Raw genomic sequence first — 26,090 nt, forward strand, 5'->3', positions numbered from 1 at the left:
ATGGTTAAGGCCGAAAGAGACCCGACCCTTTTGTGCATAAAGATACATTGACGGACTTTTCATCTTTCAAAATCAGACCCTACCCTACAACATATTAACAGAAATAGTTCACTGTGAAAATGAATCCTTGTTTTGGTAATTGTTTTTTTAAAATGTACAATTAAATGTTTATCAATAGCCTCACACACACACACACACACACACACACACACACACACACACACACACACACACACACACACACACACACACGCAAAATGTTTAGTTGGGTGGAAACCCACTGTTCATTCCATGCCATAAAATGTCATTTTTTAAATTTATGTTTATTGTATAATGTTTATAAATTTAAAGTGTAAGTGTAGTAGTCCAGACTACTGTTAGGGTGCCTCACAACTTAGGGGGGCATCATTATTTCTGCGCCCCACCTCTCCCTGCTTCTGTGTGATGTACTACAAACATATACAACAGAGTGTACACTGAAAACGAGTCCAGTAAATCATGAAAAACGGAACAGCAGTAGCCTACTGTCAGGAGCAGAGGGGCTGTCAAGTCTGATCTCCATGGGAACATCGAGACGATTCTTCAAAATGAGGGCTGAGCGGACAGTTATGACCTTCCTGGCACTTCCCTCCATCGTGATGGAGAAGACCACTCTGACTGGAGGCAGTGCTGAGAACTGTGTGATTTTCATCAAAAGGTATGGCACACATAGTCAGATGTAGCTTTGAAGCTTGAACAAAAAGTATATGATGATGTCATTATAACCATATACAGTAAAAGCAATGTCAATCAAAAACAAGAATTTAAACAGGTGTCATTTAGTGAAAGAAAGAATTGAGTTACTGGTAAATGTTTGGGATAAGACCTGTTGCTTAATGGCTGGTGCAAAGTTTTATTCATGCAATTATCAAGCTTCTTGGTAAGTGTAGTCATGATGACCTGTATTTTATAGTTTTCTCAGTGACTTAACATCGGACTTACGTAGACGTGTGGATGAATTATGTTTGTCCTGCTGATAGGACTGCCAACCTGTGGAAGTGCAGCAGGTGTGGGGGTCAGGGGAAATGGAATTAATAATTAAAAAATGTTCCAGCTAGACTTGATTTTGAGGTCATAATGTTCGCTTACAATGTTGGATGCGTTGTTCCTGTCTGGAGCTGCATAACGGAAGAAAATTCCAACTTTGTCTACAGACACAGGCTTTACTTGCTCCCATCCACACACTCGCACAAGCAGCTGGTGCAGCTTCAGCTCATGAGTGTGCCTACATAAGGAAATAATGACAACTTGTAAGTTTTACATAACAGGCACAGAATTACCATGCAGGGCTACTACTGTTGCCTAAAGCTTTCATTAATATTACATTAGTAACTACTATTTGTCTATTCAATACAAATATCAGTGACAAACATTGCTCAGAAATATACCTATGGCGAAGTTTCTCTCGAGCTTCAAACTCAAACGGAATCTCCTCGCCGGGAAACACCTCTCGCCACTGACTGACATTGTGGCTATCATCATTGCCTGGACCGTGGATGTCGCCAATAGAGTCTGCACTACTGCTGTGAGAAAGTGCAACTCTGAAAGAAACATTTCAAGAAGCTGGATGGGTGGGCATTAAAAGGTCTTTTGTCCGTGGCAGTCTCGAGATATACTGGAGTTCAAACTACAGCCACCAAACACAAAACACATAGTGTTTCATTTTCAGAATTTCTATCCCTTTGCTTCATGTAAATCAATAGTAATCTTGAAGCAACAGACTACACATGGCCGTGGGCCTACATGTTAGTCCATTGGTCAAATAATCAAGACATTCTGCAGCAAATAGCTGTAATTTGTACACGTTTGAGTACCGGGACATTGTGACAACTGACTGTAGAGCGTGCATGGAAAAAGTTCCACCAACCTTGTGGGGGTTGTAGTCAGAGTGGCAAACCACATTGTACATCCTGTATGGTTGCGCAGAGCATATGGCACAAATGGCTGCCTCTTCTTGGAAAGTTTTACTCCTGTTGGAAACAGAAATTGTAAAAAAACAAAAACAAAAAAAACAAAAAACAAAACATATAGCTATCTAGCTAGCTAGCTAGCTAGCTAGATAGATAGATAGATCAATCTGGTACCCTTGGTGGATAACTAATAAAGACAGAATAACTTTATATGAAATGAAAGCTTCTTGGTAAGTGTAGTCATGATGACCTGTATTTTATAGTTTTCTCAGTGACTTAACATCGGACTTACGTAGACGTGTGGATGAATTATGTTTGTCCTGCTGATAGGACTGCCAACCTGTGGAAGTGCAGCAGGTGTGGGGGTCAGGGGAAATGGAATTAATAATTAAAAAATGTTCCAGCTAGACTTGATTTTGAGGTCATAATGTTCGCTTACAATGTTGGATGCGTTGTTCCTGTCTGGAGCTGCATAACGGAAGAAAATTCCAACTTTGTCTACAGACACAGGCTTTACTTGCTCCCATCCACACACTCGCACAAGCAGCTGGTGCAGCTTCAGCTCATGAGTGTGCCTACATAAGGAAATAATGACAACTTGTAAGTTTTACATAACAGGCACAGAATTACCATGCAGGGCTACTACTGTTGCCTAAAGCTTTCATTAATATTACATTAGTAACTACTATTTGTCTATTCAATACAAATATCAGTGACAAACATTGCTCAGAAATATACCTATGGCGAAGTTTCTCTCGAGCTTCAAACTCAAACGGAATCTCCTCGCCGGGAAACACCTCTCGCCACTGACTGACATTGTGGCTATCATCATTGCCTGGACCGTGGATGTCGCCAATAGAGTCTGCACTACTGCTGTGAGAAAGTGCAACTCTGAAAGAAACATTTCAAGAAGCTGGATGGGTGGGCATTAAAAGGTCTTTTGTCCGTGGCAGTCTCGAGATATACTGGAGTTCAAACTACAGCCACCAAACACAAAACACATAGTGTTTCATTTTCAGAATTTCTATCCCTTTGCTTCATGTAAATCAATAGTAATCTTGAAGCAACAGACTACACATGGCCGTGGGCCTACATGTTAGTCCATTGGTCAAATAATCAAGACATTCTGCAGCAAATAGCTGTAATTTGTACACGTTTGAGTACCGGGACATTGTGACAACTGACTGTAGAGCGTGCATGGAAAAAGTTCCACCAACCTTGTGGGGGTTGTAGTCAGAGTGGCAAACCACATTGTACATCCTGTATGGTTGCGCAGAGCATATGGCACAAATGGCTGCCTCTTCTTGGAAAGTTTTACTCCTGTTGGAAACAGAAATTGTAAAAAAACAAAAACAAAAAAAACAAAAAACAAAACATATAGCTATCTAGCTAGCTAGCTAGCTAGCTAGATAGATAGATAGATCAATCTGGTACCCTTGGTGGATAACTAATAAAGACAGAATAACTTTATATGAAATGAACTGCAACTGAACGTGTTGCTACAAGAGATGATCTGAGTCATGAAACTCTGAAGTGTACCTTTGGAGTCAGTTTGCTGATCGAAACTGGTCAAGCTGGCAGTGCTCCGAGTTCGAAGGTGGCATAGAGGAGCACCTGAGAAAATACAGGTCAAAGAATATTATCTTCATTAGGGGTATGAGTGAGTGAGAGCCTATCCCAGCTGGGCGAGAGGAGTGGTCGAGCATGGAATGGGTGCCAGTCAATTGTAGGACAGACATAGATATGCATTCACACTCACATTCAAACCTATGGACAATTTGGAGCATTCAGTGAACCGAAAAAGCATTTTGGGGCAGAATGTGATAGGAAGTACACAAAGAAAACCTACACAAGCACATAATGTAGGTATTTAAAATGCAAACTCCACACAAGAAGGCCGCAGACTAGATTTAAACTCGCAATTTCAGAACTGTGTGGCAAACATGCTAAACAACATTTTGTTTTTCTAATCCACTTAATTCTGTTGCAACTCACTCTGTCCAATGTTAGGCGGGTCAACTGAGGAGCCGATCCAGGACAAGGTGGGTGAAGATTGGCGACTTTGTTCTTCCTTGTTACAGTAGTCTGCTATCCAGGAGGTCTTGGTTGTGTTGTATTGTTCTGTATCAACCAAATAATAGTTAGTCCAACAAATAAATAAATAACAACATGATTCCATAACTCAAACGGCATGTTTAAACAATCAGTACCATATTGGTTTGACTCACCCAATAGTACAGAGGTGATGTTGACATCAAGTCGCTGTTTGGCTCTAACACCCATCTTGAGACGGGGAGGATGTAATCGGCTTGCTTCTTGCTTCTGCCAGGACAGGAGGCAGGGCCAAGGCTCGATAAATGGCTCCCAGCCTATCATACACAAAACACATGAGCCATTTAAATTTAGCATGCTCATATTATACAAAACAGGCAATACAAAATGACAAAATACATTGTTATGCAAGCACAGATTGTTTTGTGCACTGTGACGCAAAGATGTGAAACATGAATGTTGACTACAAAACTTGTGACATTATTTTGACATTGCTTTCAGACTTTTCAGAATGTGGTTATAAAATTTGGTCTGAAATTTATTTCATCTCAAATGTTAAAAAAAAAACAACAACAATCAGATGGTAAAAAATGTGTTAAATAGCACAAGGTCCAATGTTGTACCTGCCAGTTCCCTGTTGTAGTAGTCTCCTGAAAGACTAAAGCTAGCATTGCCTTCCTGGATGGAACCAATACGCTGCAACACGTTAAGCCCTATAATAACAAACAAGTATACCGGTGACACATTGGACTTCAACCCATAAGGTCCTAGAAATTTCATTATTCCTTTGCCTTACAACCCTGTTTTCATGGAACAAAATTCTTTAATAGCATTGCGAGTGAGCTGGAGCCTATCCCATCTGACTTTGGACTAGAGACAGAAACCAATCAATCATAGGGCACCGACAGACAACCAATAATTCACAACTATGGACAATTTAGTCTTAGATAAAACTGATGGAGAATAGACAAACACAATGTTGTCATGTTTAAAAGTGTCATTTTGTTACATGCTTGGTTGACCTCGAACGCGTGTGTTTATACAGCTGGTACACAATGGAGCACAGATAATCAGGGGTCAGTTTGAGGTGAATGGAGCCAAGGCGCTTGCCAACTGATAAGTTAGGAAGAAAGATTCAATTTCGCGCGGTTAGGGAGGACAGAATACGCTCCAGCATAATAAGATGTCCTTGAGCAAAAGTTACAGATGTATCAGTTCATGGGAAGATGTTGGTGCTTGTACCAGGGAAGTGTCTAGGCCTCCAGGTGTCCACTGAGGGGCGTATCATTGGGGCCGGCCAAGGGGCGTGGTATGTAAATGAAGAAGGGAATGTTTTTCTCATGTGTCACTTGTAATTTGCATAAATTGTCAATAAAGGCCCGCAGGAGCTGTGAAAGTTGGGGTTTTCGGTTTGAGAAGCGAGCACGAGTTAGTGCAGCTTCAAGAATGACAATCTGTTCCTGGTCGAGTCTCTGTTCAACTGTCCAAGTGAGCATCTCTGACAAAAACTAACATGGATGTTAGCTCAAGTACCCGAAGAAAACCGATGGAAGCATGAGGAAAACATACAAACTCCACATGATTGCAAGACAGACATGCTAAGTACTATTCAACAGTTGTGTATCAGAAGTAACTAAGACTTACTGGAGAAGGTGAGCTCAGCAAGTGGTATGTCACAGTCCAAACAGTCATCTATGAAACAAATGCAGATGCTCTCTGCTTTTACTTCTATACCAGACAAAGTAGTAGCCTGGCTGGAAGACCCAGATGCAGTTCTGGAACGTTCTCTGGACCGGCCTGCAATGTTTTCAGCATTCTCCAACAGCCAAGTTGCAGCCAGATCCAGGTGACCTTGGAGATACAAAGTAGGTTTAATCAAAACAACACTGGAGCCACAGTAGTGAATGTCTCAGAGGTCAGACTCACCTTTGCAAAGGATGAGGGCTTTTTTACAGTCCTCTTTCCTGAACCCAAGATCTTGTAAATGAATCAGCTGCCCTTCTGTGGAAACAAAATACTTTTTCAATATGGCATACTGAAAATGGTTTGGTTTAAACAACCAACCAATGGATTCATTAGTTGAGCAAAGCCACCAAATATTATAGTTGAGAAATATTATTGTAGTGGCTCAAACAAAATGGAGTGAGACACTCCAGACACTGGCCATTGCATACCTATGAGGGCAAGAGTTTTCTTCTTGTGAGATTCTTTGGGTGGATTGAGAGGCACGCTGTCACAGGGCGGTGGAGGATTTACAGTCGGGATGGATTTGGCAATGGCCAAGAACAGCTGAATGTCATTATAAGATAGTCGGATGTCCAGAACAGGAAAATGGATCTGCAGGGTCACAGACCAGTATTTATGTTAATAGACAATTAACAGAGCCAAGTCACTATATTTCGTGAAAATGCTTTCATGACATAAAATAATAACAAAAATAAAGGTGTACAACAGTTTTTTAAAATAAAAATAAAGGAATGTCAGTAAAAAATATGAACACACAGAAAACAATGTATCCTACTAAACAACTCACACCGTTTATGATATACAGCTTTTATTAGTACAATTGAAAAGTTGACACTTAATTCCCAACCTCCAGCAAAGGCGGGATGTCCTCCACGCTGAACGCATCGAGTAGACCAGAGCTACTTTGGTAAGTGGGGCTGCCACACAGCTCCACCTGAACATTGACTGGATCAACAATGGACAGTGCTGTCTCCTGTTCACTGCCAAGACGGCACGAAAACACCTGAAAGTGAAGGATTGGCTCAGAATTAAGACTAATGAGTGGGGATGTCGCGATCATCCTTTTTTTCATCACCCAAATCTGAATCAGAGTCTTTGGTTTTAAGTATCTGCCGATACGACTCACGATCTTGATGCTTAGGCAACGTATTAAGAAAAAAAGAGCGGGCATCATATTTTTCTAAAATTAATAAAGAGATATCTATACAGATATGTATTTCCTTCAATTTGTATGTTACAGGTATGGAGCAATCCACGATATCACTGCAAATTGCTTTTTTGTAACACTCTCAAAATGAACTCAAAGTTCGATGTTTTCCAATCATATTCTGTAAGAGGGCGGCCTGGTGGCCCAGTGGGTAGCACGTCGACTTCACAGTGCAGAGGTACCGGATTCAATGCCAGCTCCGGCCTCCCTGTGTGGAGTTTGTATGTTCTCCCCGGGGCCACGTGGGTTTTCTCCGGGTACTCCGGTTTCCTCCCACATTCCAAAAACATGCATGGCAGGCTGGTTGAACACTCTAAATTGTCCCTAGGTGTGAGTGTGAGCGCAGATGGTTGTACGTCTGTGTGTGCCCTGCGATTGGCTGGTAACCCGTTCAGGGTGTCCCCCGCCTACTGCCCGAAGACAGCTGGGATAGGCTCCAGCACCCCCCACGACCCTTGTGAGGGTAAAGCGGATCGGAAAATGGATGGATGGATATTCTGCAAGAGTTACGTCGTACGCATTTTTTACCGGATTCAATGCCAGCTCCGGCCTCCCTGTGTGGAGTTTGTATGTTCTCCCCGGGGCCACGTGGGTTTTCTCCGGGTACTCCGGTTTCCTCCCACATTCCAAAAACATGCATGGCAGGCTGGTTGAACACTCTAAATTGTCCCTAGGTGTGAGTGTGAGCGCAGATGGTTGTACGTCTGTGTGTGCCCTGCGATTGGCTGGTAACCCGTTCAGGGTGTCCCCCGCCTACTGCCCGAAGACAGCTGGGATAGGCTCCAGCACCCCCCACGACCCTTGTGAGGGTAAAGCGGATCGGAAAATGGATGGATGGATATTCTGCAAGAGTTACGTCGTACGCATTTTTTCAACTCCAAGAAAGAGGGCTTACCTCTATGCTGGCAAGGCTTCCAGAGAAGGGCCTATCCAAGAGGCGAGGTTTGTACGTGAGAACTGTGGTGCCTTTAAGAATGATGGCGTTTGTATCCAGGCAACTTGAATCCTCAACAATGACAAATTCAGTACCTGAAGACAGAAGATTTTTTTTCCAAGATCATTGACTACATTCTGTCCATTCTATAATTTTGATGTCCATAATATAGTGTGTTGAAATCACTGGGATCACGCATTGGGATGATGCTGAAATGCAATTTTAGGCTCCATTTTTCATCTTTGCCCTTCACAATGGTACAGTGGCAATCTTGTTCAAATATTTGCATACTACATGCATGTAAGGTTAAGGTCTTTTTGCATTATCTGCATTAACTTTGTTTTCCCACACATATTTTGCAACAGCGGGTCAAGTAGTTAATATTACCATGTCAATGACTGACCTGTAACATTGACCTTAACCTCAAGGCAGCGATTGTTGGTAACGGACACTGTGGACCTCTTGGTGACCACACCACTCTTGACCCTCTTTGGTATGACAGCCCCAGCGATGAAGGAATTAGTATTTGCTTCAACGTCAGAATTGACGTTACTTGGACACTGAAGATTCTCAGCACCTCCTGACATCTTTTTTACTGGCAGCTGCAAGAATTCTTGCACAAGCCGGAGCCAGTCAAAGATGAGAAAGACCCTTAGGTTGTTCAGGACAACCGTGAAACAAGAGGAGTCTCGTGTTGATCTGCAACAAGTTAGAGAGCATTATACGTGAGACAACAAAAATTAACTTCAGTTCGGATTCATTTAGGAGAAAATTATGTACCTGTAATGCAGTTCCAGTTGCAGAGAAGCTTGGTTTGTGCCAGTTTTAGAAGGCTGGAGAATGCAGTCAAATACATTGTGCCGGTTGCTGTCAGCACCACCAGTGCTCTTGTATTGCCCAGTGCACCGGGTGTCATAGGCAAGCAGTGAGTGAGAAACAAGATTGACTGATGTGGAGCCATTGGAGAACTTCTCAAATAGCAGCTTGGATTTCATGAAGTTAAATCTAAGACAAAAAAACAACAGCAACTAAAGACGGCATTTAAAAAAAAAAAAAAAAAAAAAAGTGCAGTTGAGCCCTGCTATTTGTGGGGGAGAACGACCAAGCCAGCCCACAAAGAGTGAAAATCAGTGTTCAGTTGATGGACACTGACAAGCACTGGGGAGAGAATTTATGTTATATTTTTTTGACCAGACCCAGACAATTCTTCAAAAATGCTGATAAAATTAAGATACCTTTTCCGCGAGACATGGGAGGGAATTAAAATTGAAATAAAAAATCCACAAAAAAAATTATATATATATATATATATATATATATATATAGTATCATCAGTCACCTGATGCACACACACACACACACACACACACACACATAAACTAACAACCATATCGTAGCAAAATTGTTGTCCGTTAGTTCATCCTAAAATGGTCTGGGCTACTGATGGAGAAAGACAAACTTAATATTGTCATGTTTCAAAGTTTCATTTCAGTATATGCTTAATTGACTCCGAACGCTATGTTCTCACCATTTGTACACAATAGAGCACACAGAAAAAAGGGCCAACTTGAGCCGAAGGAAGCCAGGGCCTCATTAACTGATAAGACAACTTCGGGAGGGCAGCATGACCAGATGTCTTCCAGTTTGTTACAGTGTCTCAATTCATGTGAAATCTACCCATTGTATTAACAAGGTATCCATTGTTTGCACCGGAAGATGTTTTGGCTTCCAGGTGTCCACTGAGAGGCATGTCGGTGGGCTGGGCTGGGAAGCGCGACATGCAAATAAGGAGGAATGTTTTTCTGACATGTTACTTGTATTTTGCATCTCCTGTGAATAAAAAGTGGTCAGCAGGGGTGCGAAGGTGGGGTTTCGATCTGAGAGGAAACACGACTTGTGTTGCCTTCGAGGAACTTCGCCCCCTTTGCTGATCAGCAAAAGATAATCTGTTCCTGACTTGAGTCGAGTCTTTTCATTCAAAGTTCAAGATGTTCGGGTGAATTCCCTGACAGCTACAAAGTTGGAAGTGTGGCATTTCATCTTAAAGAGGTTTCACGTGTGGTGAACAACTATTTACCATTTGCAAATTAGAGACCTTTTCAATGACTCAATATGATGTAGAAAACAGACTTACTTGAGGTTAATTGGGCAGGTGCAGTTAGTGTTCAAATACTTAAAGACCTAACTGTCATTATTTAAAAACATTTTGATTAAGTATTTTTTTTTAGTTCAATGAATGGTTTTTATGCTTTCATGACTTTTACTCTACTGTTTCCAGCCAGGTTGGAATTGTAAATGAGAATCTATGTCCTCCATTGCTTTACCTGGATAAAGGCGAAATAAATAAAATAAAATATATTTAGTATTAAAAAAAAAAAAAGTGTCTTTAACAATACACTGAAAAATTAGGTAGGTAAATATTTTAAAACGAGCAATAGTAGAACTGTAAAGACTAACCTTGCTAGTGAACGCTTGTGCGATTTATTACTGTCCATGAGCTCCAGACTGACATCCATCATATCCACCAGGATTGACAAGTTGGTGAAGACATCTCCACTTAACACAGTCTGAGGAAAAACACCATCTACGATTAGTTCCCTCCTCGTCCTCTTGCACCCATTTTTTTCTGCTGTCATTCCACATTTAGATAAGATAACCTTGATTTTGCGACCCAAAAAGAAAAAAAATAATTTGAAAGTTTTTTTTTGTTTTGGACAAAAAGTCAGTCTGCTGTCTTACATGGGTACTGGGGTCCTGCAGGTTGAAGGGTCGCAGAAATTCTTCAACAGGCTCTCCAAGATTGTTCTCCAGCAGCCCTCGAATCAGTTGGTAGTGTTCTGGATCTAGCGAGCACTGTACTGATGACAGGCTGCCGTAGATAGTCATATCTGGCACGGCATGGCTCAGTTCACTTAAAAAAAAAAGGTAATCCATGCACAGGGAGAAATCAGTTACTGTTCAGTATTTGGACAAGCTTTTACAAACCGCTTTGCCAAGTAAACCAGGGGCACCAATATCAATGATGCGAACAAGCAAAGCCATGCAACACTTGAGTGTTATCAGGCTGAAACACATTGTAATACCAGCATTAGAGCACTCCCAGGAATCAGTGAGCTGATATTAGCAAGGAAGTAAAAATTAAATAGTCAGATTCAGCTTTGCAATTTAAGATCTTCAGATAAAGATGTCAGTGATATTCTTAAAAACTGGACAATTCCAATTATTAAAATAGATGGAGCTTGGCTCAATACTTTGGCCATGATAGTTGTTAAGAAAAAGAGACAAAATTCACATAAAAAATGATTACCACTTGCAACCAATGTCCAAAAATAGTCATTACATGAATCTTATTTTACAAAAAACTGAGGGAAATGAAGTAGAAATCACCTGTCCAGGTTACGTTCAACTTTAAGCTGGAGGCGACAGCAGTCTTTCAGGAGGTTTCCTCCCATCCGACGTACACAGTAGGATGGGAAAATAACATCTGAGATGTCAGAGGCAGTACAACCTCTGTCATATGTTTGGCACGGCAGACGCTCTGCAGCAAAAACATCCATCTGCTGCAGGTCCAGAGCAATGCAATCCAAAAGGCACACATGGGCTTCTGAAGACCAAAAAAAAAAAAAAACAAACAAAAAAAAACCCACACACCAAAAAAATAAAAAAATAAAAAAATCATGAAACATTTTGTCAGATTTATCAGAATGGTCCTATAATGGCAATCAAGACAAAAGTAAATACTGTACATGAATGTGCTTTTTTCCAAACTAACCAGGGATGCTTACCTGAAGCGGTAGGGCCACTACCCCCCTCCTGATCTCTTTCTGACTGTGCGCTGCCATTAGTCCCGAAGCCGACACCGCTGGGGGAAGTTTGATGCCATTTTTGCTCATAAGACCATGCTTCTGCATTTTCTGACGGCTCCTTTTTCAAGAGAAAACAACAGTAAAACAATCCATCATCATGCAAATTGGGTTATGTGGTTGTGCCTATAACTTAGTAAAGCAGGTAAAATCCTGAACCCATAGTTATAGAAATTTAGTTCACCTACATTGTTTTTCAAGATAAATACACCAAGTATATTGCGGCAAACATTCAAGGAATCAACCTTGGTATGGCTATTTTATTTGCATTATGTTCTACTGTTGTACTCTATATGCCTGGGCTTTGCGGGAATGTGGAGAAAAGGACAAAAAAGCTGGTGACGAAAGTTGATGGCAGCACAATATTCTATTATGTTCTCGCACTGGAAATGTTCTTTAGTCTTGCTGGAGGAGGATATAAACAGGTGAATTTAAAACAACAATGATACTGCTATGACGAACTCGACTACACACCACCCATATGGAATCCGCTCCACGTGCTGGGAAAACTGGTTACTCAGGTACAGTACTGGAAATAGTACCTTGTAGTACCCGGAATATAACTGCGCATCCCGAACTAAAGTGAAATTGCGAGCTACTTATAACCGCTAACATCAGTACTAAATGTGCTTTTGTTTGCTACAGTTTTTCCCCAATTCCTTTTAACAGCATTTGCCTTCGAACTTGTCTTTTCAAACTACCGCTATTTAAAGTCATTTAGAATGTCAAATAATGCGAAACACCCTGACTCTGAACTCCCTAATCAGTAATACAGTACTAATCTGGACAACCCATATACAATATCAAAAGTTGATTTATTGTACTGATCAAGCTTCATTAGTCCCACGAGAGCGGATATTTTGGATTCACGCTACACTCACATTTGAAACACACGCACACACACACACACACACACACACACACACACACACACACACACGCACACACACACACACACACACACACACACACACATGCAGGATGCACAAAAGAAAGATGTCAGGGTGAGCAGGTTGTACACAAAAACAGGCCATCGAACAGTTTGGGGTGTGCTGACGGGAAAATAAACAGTCCTGTACTGTACTAAAAAAATAAAACAAAAATATGGTAGGGGTCAGTCTGGAGTTAGAATTGGAGTGAAGCGTCAATGCTTGGATCAACGATTTAAGAGTCTGACTCACCAGAGATGGGAAAAAGGCATGTACCATGGTCAGTTTCTCTACCTTGTCTCGAGTGGAGAAAGTGCCATGGGCCCCAGCAGGTAAGAAGCAGTTCTGCAGCCTCAGCTGGCCAAGATTTGCTACAATGACCCTTTTTGAAGTTGAGCTTTCAGGGATGATTATGACTGGGGCGCCAGCTTCGATATCCAGCAGAACCCTGGATGCCCGTTGAGGGTGGTCCCGTATCTGCAAGAGATACAAGACACAGGCAGAAATTCAGGGGGTTTTCAGTGTTTTCATGCAACTCACAGTAATCCTGTTTGCTCATGAGGGATCGTTGTGCATCAAAAGTGATCATTTTGAAATTAATGTGCATACCAGCTAAATTCCCAAGAATAATTAGCACGGCTGCCTCACAGTCAAGGGCTTTGGACTGGAATCGTATCTTTGACATTTCTGTTTGATGTTCTCTCCATGCTTACTTGGGTTTACTGCGGCTTCTCTGTTTTGTTCCCATATTGCAAAACATACCTGCTAAGTTAACTGAAGACTCTAAACTGCCCATTGATTTAATTGTAAGTGTGAATGGTGTATTGTCTGGAAGTGTCATGTGACTAACTGACTGCCGACCAGTCCACATCTCGCCCAAAGTTAGCCGGTATTGGCTGCAGCTCACCTATGATCCCGAACAGAGGATGTGTGATTGTGCTTTTTGTTTGTTGTTTTCACATTTTCTAAGAGGCAAGGATACAAACTGATTTGCATCCTACTTTGTTTACATATTCAAAAAAATACTTACGTCATTGTTTTTAAGTAATATAATGGTAGAAAATTGATGGTTTCATGAATTTATATACTGTATATCTCCATAAGTTTTACTTACAGCTTGGCCTTCCATCGCAGCTCTTTGCCTGCCAAGCACATCCTGTAACTGTGTGAAGTGTTGGATGAAGGCCACCACCTCAGCCTGGAAGCGCTGAGTGTGGACATACTGAACTGAAGCCATCAGCAGAGAAACTTTGATGTCATATTCACGCTCAAGGTATGGATCTGGCATACCATATCTGAAACAAAATACAAAAGTAACCAAAACGAGTATGTAAGGACTGTAAATATAATTTGTGCTACTGTGACATGTACCTGTGAATATTGAATATCAGAGCCTCGCCTCCACATGTGGTGAAACGCTCCCGGTAGAGATCGCCATGTGGGGTCAGGTCACTGAGGGACAAACTTCCCAAACTGCCGGTCAATACCAGGTTGCTCTCTAAAATGTAGGCAATACAACATTAAAGAATCTAATTAAAAATCAACCCACTACAGCAGGATTGCAAGTGTTTCATTAAATTTGCGTTCATGTCTGCAACATGAATTTTAAGAAGTTTTTCATACCCAACATTTCCAGATGCGAAGATAATTTTATCACACTGGCTCTCGCAAGCTCATTTCCTTCTTTGTTCAATACAACAGACAGGGAATGAACCTACAAAATCAAATACGTACAGTTAGGTCATGCAAGTTGGACATCAGTCCATGGCAGTACTAACTCACGAGCCTTTGGGGTAAGAAAAATAAAAATACAAAGCTCAAGTAAGTGAGTACTTTTCTTCATGTTTTGGGTTGTGGGTGTGTTCAAAAATACATGGATAAAAGCCGGCAATGACAGTGACTGATTTAGAATTAGAGTCTTTCAAACGATGAAATGTCGACAAATAAGAGTTCTAGTAGATAGTTATTCATACTTTACCCCGCCAATCAGATAACTTGGCTTACAGCATACAGCAAATGCCACCTCCTTTAACTAATAATTTGGTTTGGGTCATTTTGATGGAGGATTTATCTAATTGACACTATTCATTATGTCGCTCTTGTTCCTCCCTTTTGACTCAAGTAATTTGTATACCAAGGTCATTCCAATGTAAATGGCTTCTATCGACATACCTTAAGGTCCAATTTGGTGTTGACAAGCTCGTTTGGGTCCTGCTCGACAATGTCTGACTCATCGAAAGGATGTCCTGGCACACAATGAGGGGAACTAGGAGGCACCTTCATTGCATGATTATGGGCCGTGGAGCCAATTCCAAAGAAATCCAGGATGACCACCCAGGTCTGCAATGTGATTAATACGTCTAAGCAGTTGAAGTCAATATTGATGCTTCGTCCGACGCTGCCGTAACGGCTTTTGAACTCTGGGTGGTTCTGGTCGACCAGCAGCACGTTGATGTGGACTAATGACTCGTCAAATTCAGAGGTCGGCTGAGGGGAGGATTCACGCTGAGTAGGGGAGGGTGGTGGAGTGCTGGGACAGTTTGGATCGTTCTTAGATTTGCGATGGCTTGCTGAAGGAGTGCCGGCATGCCTTTGGTAGAGTTGGAAGACATTTTGGGCCTCTTCCATGTGGGACGGAAGAGAACGAGGCATATCTGGGTACTGGGCATTGGATGCAGATGGACAGCTGTGGGAGAGGTACTCTTTTGGATTGAAAGTCAGAGGCTTCGGCGCTCCACGAGACACCATAAGATGTTTATGCTCAGGGTTCTGCTCCAAGAGATCCTCCATGAGCACTGAACGCAGAATGAGCTGGACTTCTGATAAATGTGGATGCTCTTTCGTGAACTCTCCCTCCAGGTCACGGAACTGTAGACTGATTAAGCCTTGGGAGCCCTGGGTGAGATCAGCACTGAGTTGGACCTGCAGTTCTGCTACATGAACAGTTACTTTCAGCTGAGTAAATGCAGGAGGGTGAGGACTCGACTTTTGAGACTGTAGAGGCAAAGGAGAGGAGAGTAATGAGTGCGATAAACTGATGTATGGAGGATCCTTTGCAAAGAGTCCTCCGTGGACGTCGGGAAAGCGGTGAGGTCTGGTGGAGGAAGGAGTTGGTGGCGGGGGTGTTGGCGGTTGACTGGGAGTGACATGGTGCTCCTCGATCAGAAATAAATTATCCAGTGTCTGGAGGACCTGTTCATACACAGCCTTGCAAAGGAACACCTACAACCAAAGAGTCATATTAATAGAGAGAAATAGTACATATTATCTCAAAAGGGAAATTCTGTCTTATTTTTTATTCAATATTTTCAAAAGCCTTAAAAACTATTCAAAGTTAGTTCACGTTAATTGGATTTTTTTTTCTGCATGAGACAATGCCATTCACAATGAAATTGCTCTAATATCAATAATCCAACTGGATGAAAATTAGTTCATACATTATTCATGCCCCAATGAGACAATTTGGCAATACAGTATAAGATAAGATAAGATAAGAAAACCTTTATTAGTCTCGCAATGGAGAAATTCCCAATTCACAGCAGCAAAGTTATGAAAGGAAGAAGTAGAACAACAAAATATAGGAGCTGCTGACAGGGACAGTTTGTATGAAATTAATGGTTGATTTTTGTTTATACTTAAATGAAATCAGACACGTTTGTTAAAATGAGTCATTATTGAGTTGAGCGTGTTTTAAGAGTTTTATTGCTTCTAATGGACGAACAAGAGACGGATTAACGTCCGTTCACTCTTGCATGATAATTGCCAACGTTGAAATGTCAACATAACATAATATTGCCTGTACAGTAAATAAAGGTTTAATGCTGGTGACAATTAATAACGGAATCAATGACAAATGTGACTGAGCACGGTGGGAAGCCAATGAAAGGTAGAACTGCGTTACAGAATGGATTGTGGTCGAACTTCAAGGTACTTTATTTCAATCAAGTATATACTATACCTGAACGGGTTTGACAAATTCTCCTTCGACTCTCAGCAACGCTGTGCTCCTGCATGGCTCTTTGGAGGTGAGAAAAGTATATATATCATCATTGATGGGGGCCTTCTCCAGGCTAAACTGTATGGTGGTGTCTTTCAATATATGGAAGGCTGGAGAAGGGAAAAAATGCTAGATTAGTAAGATTACTTGGAAGATTTTTGTATTAACATTGTTACCTTTTCCTTGGCTGAGGTATTCAAAGAAGTCATGGCGTGTGAACTGTGGTTCATCGTGACTGATGCTTCGGGTATGGGATGGTGAAACGCTACCATTTTTCCCGCCTCTTTGCATCTTCTTCAAAACCAAAGGACTCGTGTTAAGTGAGTACAACCGAATGTCCTTGACAAGCACCTGGAGTCTCTCCCCTTCAGAATGTTGGCCAGTGATAAAATTCTGTATAGTTATACTGCCTAAGTGCCCTACCAGCAGTTCAGGGTGTCCAGGTTTGCGAGGAATGGACACTACTGGTGATTCAATGTTTATATTTAGGGTCAACTTTACAAAGAATGTGTCTAAGGAGGGTTCGTTTTCCTCCATTGGAATATCCTCTTCATCCTCCAATGGATAAGACCAACTCTGAGTTCGACTTCTTCGCGAGGGAGTCTCAAAGAGTGAAAACATGCCACTGTATTCGGCTGTCTTTGTGGCAAGAACTGTTGACACTTTGGTTGCAGCACTTTTCAACATGGAGCGGAAATTGTCCTCTACCTCATTAGCAGAAAGACTCAGCTCTGTCAGGAACTTGGCCGAATGGTTGTAGTGTAAAGATGCCATATGCAGATTTAAAGTGCAGTCCCCTTGGGAATTCTCTAGGAGGCGGAAATTCAAAGCTTCTGAAGGAGAAAGTTCTTTGTCAGCAAGCAAAGTTAGAACTTCATCAGTTGAGGAGTCTTCGTCATTGCCAATGCTCACTACAAACTGGCTCCGGCCTCCTTCCTGGGTCAAGTCGACCAACTGAATGGCACCAAGTGACCCATTAATGTCCATTCGAGTGCCTAAGGAAACATTAACCTTGGTGCCGGTGATGCTGGCAGTGGCAATCTTTAAGCCTTTCTTCTCGGCGCCCAAGACAGTGCCCGTGGACACAGTTCGAAGGAGAAGGAGGTTAAGTCGATGAATCTCTACTGTAAGCTCCTTGTTCTGGTCATAGGTTGACTGAAATGTTCCATCTTCTTCCTCAGTGTAGTCTTGCGTTGCAGGTTGCTGCATTGGTGATGTCCAAGTATTTTCTTCCCTGGGGAAAGATTTTTGAAGGAACTTAAGGAGTTCCACCATGGTCTCAGGGTTTAGAATAATGTCCAAGTTATTGACCTGCATGCTTATCACCTGAAAGGAGCTGTCCAGGTTCATGGAAGGGCAGTCTGAGCTCACAAACTGGTACTCAAGTTTAATTAGGGCCTCTTGATCCTTGAGAAAGGAACTCAGGGCAGCGATTCTATCAGTGCGCAAACATGACTCAGTTTGATGACTCTGCTGCTCTGAAGATCTGCTTTCATATGACATTGGGGAAGATGGTTGGCTCTCTTGAAGACTGCCAGTTGGGACATCAAAACTGAGATTTTTATGGGATGACACGAGTAGGTCGAAGTCTGAGCCATAAGTTTGTAGGGTGTCCACAAGAAGAAGACCGTGGACGGTAAGAGAGACCTCTGCATCATAAGGACGCTTAACAAAATGGGCATTTGTTCCAAATACCTTGAGAACGGATATGTACCGGCCATCACTCTCCACACCAAGCTGCATATAGTTTATTTTGAATTCAGCCAACAGTAGACGGGATTCCACCAGGACTTCCCTCGTGTGCTGCTCTAAAGTCATGACGCTCTGCGTCAAGTTCTTGGCTGAACCTTGGATCTTCCAGGAGCTGTCCTCTCTTTGAAAGATTTTCTCATGGCGGAGAGTAAGAGGGTCGGGAGACTTTGACCCCTTACCTTGGCCTTCATCTGGATTTCCAGCTGGACTGCTTAGCCTAGCCAGACAACTCCTCAAAGCTGTCATCTTTTCGAGGTTGATATGAACTTTCAGATCAGGAAGCGTTCCTGACAACACAGCCCCTGGGAGCTGGGGATCTGACGTGTAACGCAGTCTCTGCTCTAGTTGCAGCAACACATTGAATTTCTCCACAACGTGAGTCGGCCCTACTTCGCTCTCTGAAAGGTTTTTCCAATTGTCCTTGTAGCGACCAACCATTATCTGTAGATCCTTAAAGGACAACGAGTATCTTTCATAAAGCTTTCTACTATAGGCCTTTGTACTTTCAGGTGATTTGAGGCTGGCAAGTTCAGGACATTTTAGCCAGTCTTTCAAGGGCATCATGTCAAGCTCAGGTGGAGACTCTGGTGGAGTGGCCAGGGGGGTTTGGTACTCCTCATCACTCAGGTCTTCCCTTTCAGCCTGTGTTGTTTTGCAGTCTTTGGAGTCATCTTCAAAGAACAGATATACAAACATGAAATTATTTAGGAATGTAAACCAGAAGAATAAGTGCACAAACTTAACATTTGTAACAGTGTGTGATCAAAATGACTGGTGACATTCACCTTGAGAGTTGGTAAGCAAAATTCTTCCTAAATCAACGATGACTAACATTGGATCTCCTGATTGGAAATCATCAGGGAAAATGACCTGTGGTGCGCAGATGTCCAGTTTCATAGTCCAACGCTTACTGTTTTCCTACACGACATAACAACACTTTAAAATAAAATATTTGCCTTTTGAGTCACATTCCTTGGCAGTGAATATGACTTACAATAAATTCTCCAACAAGAAGCTGATCGATAGTTTGTCGGATTTCCGCCTTTGTCTGCCTTTTTAACTTGTCATACTGCCTCCTGGCAGCCTCTGCCACTTTCAGCTCCAACTCTGACTGATAGCCAAAACCTATGAAATAAAAAAGGAATTGTCACACAATTTGCCCTGGTTAAAATAACATTGAGGTTGTGTTTGCGTTAGAAAACGCATTTCTATTATACATTTTATGGAATGGTGCTGGCTGTTTAAAACCCCAACCCTTCCAATGACCCATTGATTGAAATATGCATTGAAGCATGAAGCACGAATAAACACACTTGTGACTTGTCAAGCAGAGGCGGCAAAAGCACTCACACTTTTCACTTGTATAAAAAAAAAAAAAAAGACTGTTGTAAAAGTAGAAGAGTATTTTTTTTTTTTTTGCAACGTAAGAGTAAAAAAGTATAGATGTTGAAATGTGGGTATCACTGACTTACCTGAGGAATGAACTCGTCCTTTATAGAAGAATTCTGTCACTTTTTTGATTGCTTGTGGGTTGTAGATGATATTCAGTGGGCTAGTGTTCACTTCCAGTCGTCTTTCAAACTTTGACCTCACAGGGTTACGCTCATAAAGCATTTCAAACACTGGCGATGAAAAGCTCTCTGCACTTGCACTCCCTGAAAAAAGAGAAGAAAAAAAACATTGAAATCAAAGTATAGCATAAACTAAACAACGTAACCGAAGAAACTTCTAAAAGTGTCCCAAAATCGATTAAGTAACAAAAAGCTGACAAAATACAAATACAAAGACTGGTACCATACGGTCCATTGAGTTAATTATTTCATTCTAAGAACCAAACATTAGCACTGAATTCTACAAAACAGAGGCTTTACCTGGATTGCTGCTCGGCTGCCCAGATGTCTGGTTAACAGCAATGACAACCTTGTCCTGCAATAAATAAAACCATGTCACGCACCAAACATATACAGTACATTTTGACAGACACCCAGGCTTCTTCCTCCATCAGTTGTTACTTTTTTACCATTTTTGGAGACACCAGAACAGGGAAGACTGTGTCGTGCGTGGTCAAGTCTCTGAGGAACAAACCACCCAGCTTTACAGACAGCAGGGAAGACTCTGAGCGAGGCAAAGACTCCAAAACCACCTTCACCTCTGTGGAAGAGTCATGACAGTACACAGAAGTACATATACAAGTACTTAATTTTGTGTGTGCATGTTTGCACATGTGAATTTAAATAACAATTAGGCTTTATCTAGAGGACCGCAAAAAACAACAAACGGAGAAGATCATTAGAATCTTTTTGTTGGTAAAAGAAAAAAAAAACCTTCACAACATGGAGGCAAGAAGTCCAACATTTTAGAAGAGTTCTACAAATCGACAACATCAACAATCAAGCAATACCTTCCCATTCGGCGGGCTTGCAAAGAGAATGCGCAAAATGTGCAGCGGTCACAAACAGAACAAATGAAAATCCATGACAATCAGACAGTTAAGACATATTAGGATCAAATTGTTAAGGACCCTGAAGATGACATCAGATCAATTCCCACCCGATGACCCAATTCTAAATCACTTTGTGATTGACTGGTGAAGTCTCCTTTCTCTCTAAGCAAGCACAAAAGCCTGAACAGAATAATTACTGTAGTCGCTTGACGTTTCCATTTATCTCTTACCGGAAACCTCTAGCTGGATGACTCCACTTTCATGTAGTATCTTGTCTTTAGTGTCTTGATGGAAGAGCGTAATTCCACCTTTCTCCAGTAAAAACTCCAGCCGAGCAAACAGGTAATCTCGCCTGGTAAACGTGTTCAGAGTCTGGGAGTCCTCCAGTGGGTCAAACAAGTCATCTGTTTCTGCTGGGGAAACAAAATAACATCGGAATCAGCAGTCATGTTCAGTTTGCGATCAGTTCTACGAGAGATGAGGCACTATATGGATTCATATTTCTCATCATCCTCTTTCTCACTGGCTGACCGTAGAAATGTCCTTTATCGGTGGACACGGCCACATAGACAGGTATTAAAAAGCCAAAGTCTAAGTAAGTATCTCACCCAGAATATCCCAGGAGGATGGGCTTGGGAGAAGCACCTCGGGACCTCTGTCTGGGTCCAGGGAATCTCCATACCAGCCGCCCCAGCCCGGAAACCAAGACTGCAGGTATTGGATCATACCAGAGCTCCCACTCTTGGGAATGGATGGAGTGGGTGAACAAGGCTGGGGGTCACTACTTGGCTCTCCTAAAGTCTGTGTAAGGAAAAAAAGAAACCCTTAATTTCAACTATAAGAAGAAAAAGTTTAAAAGGATAAAAACGGGAAGGACAATGTAAATGTCATTACATTTGTGAATTCTTAGGTCAGTCATCTCATCTTACCTCAACAATCTCTTCCTGTTTTCGAAACCAGTCATGGACGATTTCTCGGAGACTCTGTAGCTCTTCCAAGGTTTGCTCCTCTTCTACGCGCTCAATCTCACTCTAATCGACAAAGACAAGTACATGCACAAAATAGAAAAGGGCAACCAACGGCTGTGTCACATTGGAACAACTTTTGAAAGCACCAGTACAAATAACATTTCAGGGTTTCCACTTTTACTTGAAATTATTTTTTTAGGGACTTTTTCAGCTGCTACAGTGGCAGGTACAGTACAGAGTCATGTTATCACAACATACACTAATACATTCCACCCCAAAATTTTGGAGAAGTGTTTTTATCTGCAATTCTACATTTAATCAGATTATTTCAAAGTTACCAAATACCAGCCCAAAAAAGCTCCTAAAAACAAACGGCTCTCTCACAGCCGCAAATCGTTTCTCATCATTCATCCCAAAAGAGCCATTTCAAAGAATGACTAGTTAACAAAGGTCACAAAACTAATTTAAGATCTCACTTGGATGTTGACATCTAAATTACTTTCATTGCAAAGTAAATCAAGACAATGGAATATAGCTGATTGACTAATGAGCTACTGATGGGTTTTCCAAGACACGTGCATTTGCTTTCTCACCTATCAAACTATATCCATACCGCTAATTGACTTTTGTACTCTACTATGTTCTCTTCAGGAGTTACAGTAAATGTGTATACTAAGCAAACATTTTAGAGCACTGTCGGTTATAGTATAGTACCTCTTCTTGAGGGCTTAGTGGTATTCCTTTGAGTTTTCTGAAGTACAGACTGGTGTACGTTTGGGCATCTCGTGCCCGCTGGAGGGCAAAGGTCCAACTTCCCCGACGCCGCTGTTCCCTGATCTCACTTAGGTTTGCCTCAATGGCAAACAACCACCATTGTCTGCAGCTAGGAGAAAATGTTAAATGCGTAAACACATTTCAGAATGTACAGTATATTTGCAAAGCTGATTTGGTGCCAAGCCTCAGCACTCTGAGTCGTACTTTCCAGAGACGGAGCAGTTGGGTCTCCATTTTCGATAAAGCATTTCCCGTTCCCGGCGGTACAGTTCTTTGAGGAATGCCATGACTTGTTGGTATTGAACCTGAGAGGACACACATTCAATGCCAAAGTAAAGCATGCAAATCGTTAAACACGACAAAAAAAAAAAAAAAGTCTCAACTCACAAGAACAAGTAAAAATAAAACCTCTTTAAATTAATTCCTATGACTGACATTCTGTATATAGAGTAGCAGGTAGGGGTGTGACAAATACCGATTTGAATCGTAAACTTGGTTTTGATTTAAAAGATCCAAGTGCATCAAACCAAATCGAATACGTTCCACTTTAAAATACATGGAGGGACGTATGATATAGTCTTTGATTGGTGACACACACGCCGCTCGTAGAAAGTAAATGTGTGCAAGTAAAGTGTGTGCAGCACATACGCCGCGGTTGTGTAATGATACAGACCTGAGATAAGCGTAGGGACATGGTCTCGAGCTGAATGTGGCCTTGAATCCGTGGGGTATGTCGGAACCGCAGAGGCTCCTTGGAGGCATTTCTTCGGAGCAATACGGAGGCACACACTGGTTCAAATATATACTGGTGCTCCCATGTCTTCATACACTGGGTCATAGCTTCCTAAATAATGCCAAAACAAAAATTAACACATGAAAAAAAGTGAATTGTGGAAGTGATGATCGTCAAAAAAATCTAAATTAAAAAAACTATAAATGTAAAGTCTTACACGAGTAGCTCTCAAACTTTGTACACTGAGTACCACCTATAAAATGCTTAGGTCAGGGGTGTCAAACTCACTTTTGTCGCGGGTCACATTGTAGTTACGGTTGCCCTTGGAGGGCCGTTATGAATTTTGGGAAACCATATAAATGTTTAATCCCCTCCACATATTACATACACAGCGCACAACAAATTGATGAATAACTAGTTTTAAAATCAGAAGTTAAGAATAATGACTGTTATTGTGGATTACATATGACAATTTCAAATTTTGGTTTGTACTTTAGCAAGCATCATGGAACTTGACATGCTTGATTTGCTTTTGCAGGCCACATAAAATGATGTGGCAGGCCAGATCTGGCCTCCGGGCCTTGACTTTGACACCTGTGGCTTAGGTCAAGAAGTACGACCATCACGACCAACATGAAAATAAATGTGCCAAAAAAAATGGACACCTTCTAAGACAACCAGAGCAGTCCAAGTGGGATCAATTCAATGCCTCGAGAAAGTAAAAAATATCGGCCTAAAAAGTTAATGTATAAAAGTTAATCTATAAATAAATCAAATGATCTCAACAATGTTTTGAACGGGAGTGAAAGGAAGCAAGGCAACAATTTAGTTTGAGCAGATTCCAATTATGGTTCTCTTATCTTTCTACAATCTTATCTTTCTACAACTCAATTATTAATGTAAAAACTTCAAAATTACTTTTTCTCTTTTTCTTGCATGGTTAGCTACAGAATAAGACTAAGAACCAACACAGATCTGGGAACCTCCAACAGACACAAGACGATGTAAATCTGCTTCGTGAATAAACCTTAATCTCTGGCATGGTGCCAACCAAAGCCAACTGCTGACAATTTTTAACCCACTTCATTACCAACAGCTCCCATCACAGGGTTCGGGATTCAAATGAATGAATGAATGCAGGATACACAAACTGTGTGTTTTAACTGATGAAATCTGACCTGGATCTGATTCACCGGGAGTTTTGCCAGCATTTCACATTCTGTATCCCAGTAGATTCTAAAATCTTCAATCTCCAGCTGCTTCTGTCGAAATAGGTTCCAGGCCTATGGAAAGGGAAAACACACTAGTAATAAAAGGTGTTTTTCAATTTGGGACACAAAGCCTTTTCTAAAATGGTTATCGTCCAGAAGACAAACTGCAGAATTTATGAGCATTTTATATCTATCTACTTGTGGTACGACGGCCAACTGGTTAGCAAACTGGAGTTTGCATGTTTACATCACACACTTGCAGTTCGGTGCCTGTGGATTCACTAACTTGCGGATTAATAAAATATGCTTGTTGGGTTCAATGAAGACTCTTAAGTTGTCCCTAGATGTAAAATGAGTATGACGGTTGTGTGTCGTGCAATTTCCAACCAGCTAACTGTGCACCAACTCATCTCGAAAGTCAGTTGGGATTGGCTCTAGCTCATCCGCGACACAACTGAGGACAAGTGGAAGAGAAAATGCAATGAAGGATGGATGGATAGCAAGCTTTGAAGTCAAAGACTACTTGCCGAATCTTTAGCGGGATTCTGAGCAGAAATATTGTTAACGCAGACTCCAAAGGAGAAGGGCTTCTCCGGATTGCAGGTGTCATCCTCAAATCTCAGGTGCACATCTTGGATGTTCAGCTAAACAAATTAATCAGAAATCAGAAAATAAGAGTCGCCCAATGAACTTTAGATAAGCATTCAACACCATCAACTCAGTAGATAAATAGAACCTGAAAACTCTTATTTTTTGGCTGCAAGACTGGACAAAATACACCCAGCACCCTTGGACTGTATACGGGCACTCCCCAGGGATGCATGCGGTGTCTGTCTACAGCTTTTTGCACACTTGACTTGAGTCACTACACGTCAATCTCACTTTGTGAAGAAAAAGAGAATGTGGTTCACAAAATGGGAGGGGGTGGGGGGTCTCTCTGTACAATTTCTGCTGAGACACCATTGAAAGCACCCAGATCAGCAAGTATTAGAAGTAGTACTGTATAGTGGTACGACAACCATTACTAGGAGCAGTAATTAGCAGTAGAAATAAAATCACTTCTTCATTGATTCCTTTTTTTTTTTTTTTGCAATCACTCATCAAACACTGACATCTTGTGCAGCTTGATACCAAAACTCTTGCTGCTCTTTGAATAGGTAAAATAAAACAAAATGCACTGTATGTAGTGTGCAATATAAGCCTCAGTTCCACACTACCACTACTGCTGCTGTTGTTGTGTTGTTCTTGAGTTTTGTATTTATTAAACCGTTATTTGATTATTTTTTTACGAAATGCACTAAGGAGTGGCACCCAAATTTCGTTGTATGCAATACAATGACAATAAAGGCGATTCTGATTCTAATTCTGATTACATATCATGTTGAGGATGATATTGTGTCGGATTACTGTACCTCAATGTTTTCCACAATCCTCGTAACCACAGATGCAGTCACGGTGTACCAGTAAGATTCTCCTTTTTGTTCACACTCACTCTGAAGGAAGATATATTAACAAAATTAATATGTAGTAAA

At 41.4% G+C, this 26,090-nt stretch overlaps 1 protein-coding gene across 5 annotated transcripts in view; it reads right to left on the bottom strand.

The window, feature by feature from the left end:
* The window catches only part of vps13d (vacuolar protein sorting 13 homolog D), a 41,466-nt gene that overhangs the window by 13,362 nt on the left and 2,014 nt on the right, over window positions 1-26,090 (bottom strand). For 2 of the 5 annotated variants that reach the window (XM_019890825.1, XM_019890820.1), the window contains exons 5-45: window positions 25,971-26,051; window positions 25,086-25,202; window positions 24,526-24,630; window positions 23,288-23,458; window positions 22,819-22,919; window positions 22,555-22,723; window positions 21,802-21,903; window positions 21,481-21,673; window positions 21,103-21,285; window positions 20,450-20,580; window positions 20,301-20,355; window positions 19,902-20,084; window positions 19,424-19,554; window positions 19,215-19,347; window positions 16,854-19,100; window positions 16,639-16,787; window positions 14,853-15,902; window positions 14,304-14,394; window positions 14,052-14,178; window positions 13,795-13,975; window positions 12,975-13,157; window positions 11,674-11,812; window positions 11,276-11,492; window positions 10,628-10,799; window positions 10,346-10,455; window positions 8,669-8,893; window positions 8,292-8,587; window positions 7,850-7,983; window positions 6,595-6,750; window positions 6,176-6,338; window positions 5,928-6,002; window positions 5,646-5,852; window positions 4,625-4,714; window positions 4,178-4,318; window positions 3,945-4,070; window positions 3,489-3,563; window positions 3,167-3,269; window positions 2,688-2,840; window positions 2,389-2,524; window positions 2,242-2,289; window positions 526-676 (exon numbers count right to left, since the gene is read on the bottom strand). In XM_019890825.1, the coding sequence (XP_019746384.1) occupies window positions 526-676; window positions 2,242-2,289; window positions 2,389-2,524; window positions 2,688-2,840; window positions 3,167-3,269; window positions 3,489-3,563; window positions 3,945-4,070; window positions 4,178-4,318; window positions 4,625-4,714; window positions 5,646-5,852; window positions 5,928-6,002; window positions 6,176-6,338; window positions 6,595-6,750; window positions 7,850-7,983; window positions 8,292-8,587; window positions 8,669-8,893; window positions 10,346-10,455; window positions 10,628-10,799; window positions 11,276-11,492; window positions 11,674-11,812; window positions 12,975-13,157; window positions 13,795-13,975; window positions 14,052-14,178; window positions 14,304-14,394; window positions 14,853-15,902; window positions 16,639-16,787; window positions 16,854-19,100; window positions 19,215-19,347; window positions 19,424-19,554; window positions 19,902-20,084; window positions 20,301-20,355; window positions 20,450-20,580; window positions 21,103-21,285; window positions 21,481-21,673; window positions 21,802-21,903; window positions 22,555-22,723; window positions 22,819-22,919; window positions 23,288-23,458; window positions 24,526-24,630; window positions 25,086-25,202; window positions 25,971-26,051 (8,800 nt within the window). Of the gene's footprint in view, window positions 1-525; window positions 677-981; window positions 1,030-2,241; window positions 2,290-2,388; window positions 2,525-2,687; window positions 2,841-3,166; window positions 3,270-3,488; window positions 3,564-3,944; window positions 4,071-4,177; window positions 4,319-4,624; window positions 4,715-5,645; window positions 5,853-5,927; window positions 6,003-6,175; window positions 6,339-6,594; window positions 6,751-7,849; window positions 7,984-8,291; window positions 8,588-8,668; window positions 8,894-10,345; window positions 10,456-10,627; window positions 10,800-11,275; window positions 11,493-11,673; window positions 11,813-12,974; window positions 13,158-13,794; window positions 13,976-14,051; window positions 14,179-14,303; window positions 14,395-14,852; window positions 15,903-16,638; window positions 16,788-16,853; window positions 19,101-19,214; window positions 19,348-19,423; window positions 19,555-19,901; window positions 20,085-20,300; window positions 20,356-20,449; window positions 20,581-21,102; window positions 21,286-21,480; window positions 21,674-21,801; window positions 21,904-22,554; window positions 22,724-22,818; window positions 22,920-23,287; window positions 23,459-24,525; window positions 24,631-25,085; window positions 25,203-25,970; window positions 26,052-26,090 lie in introns of all 5 variants that reach the window. The other 3 variants (XM_019890822.1, XM_019890824.1, XM_019890821.1) reach the window with 3 other exon arrangements.

The sequence above is a fragment of the Hippocampus comes genome, unplaced genomic scaffold (assembly GCF_001891065.2).
Source record: "Hippocampus comes isolate QL1 unplaced genomic scaffold, H_comes_QL1_v1.1 scaffold174, whole genome shotgun sequence".
Classification (NCBI taxonomy): Eukaryota; Metazoa; Chordata; class Actinopteri; order Syngnathiformes; family Syngnathidae; genus Hippocampus; species Hippocampus comes.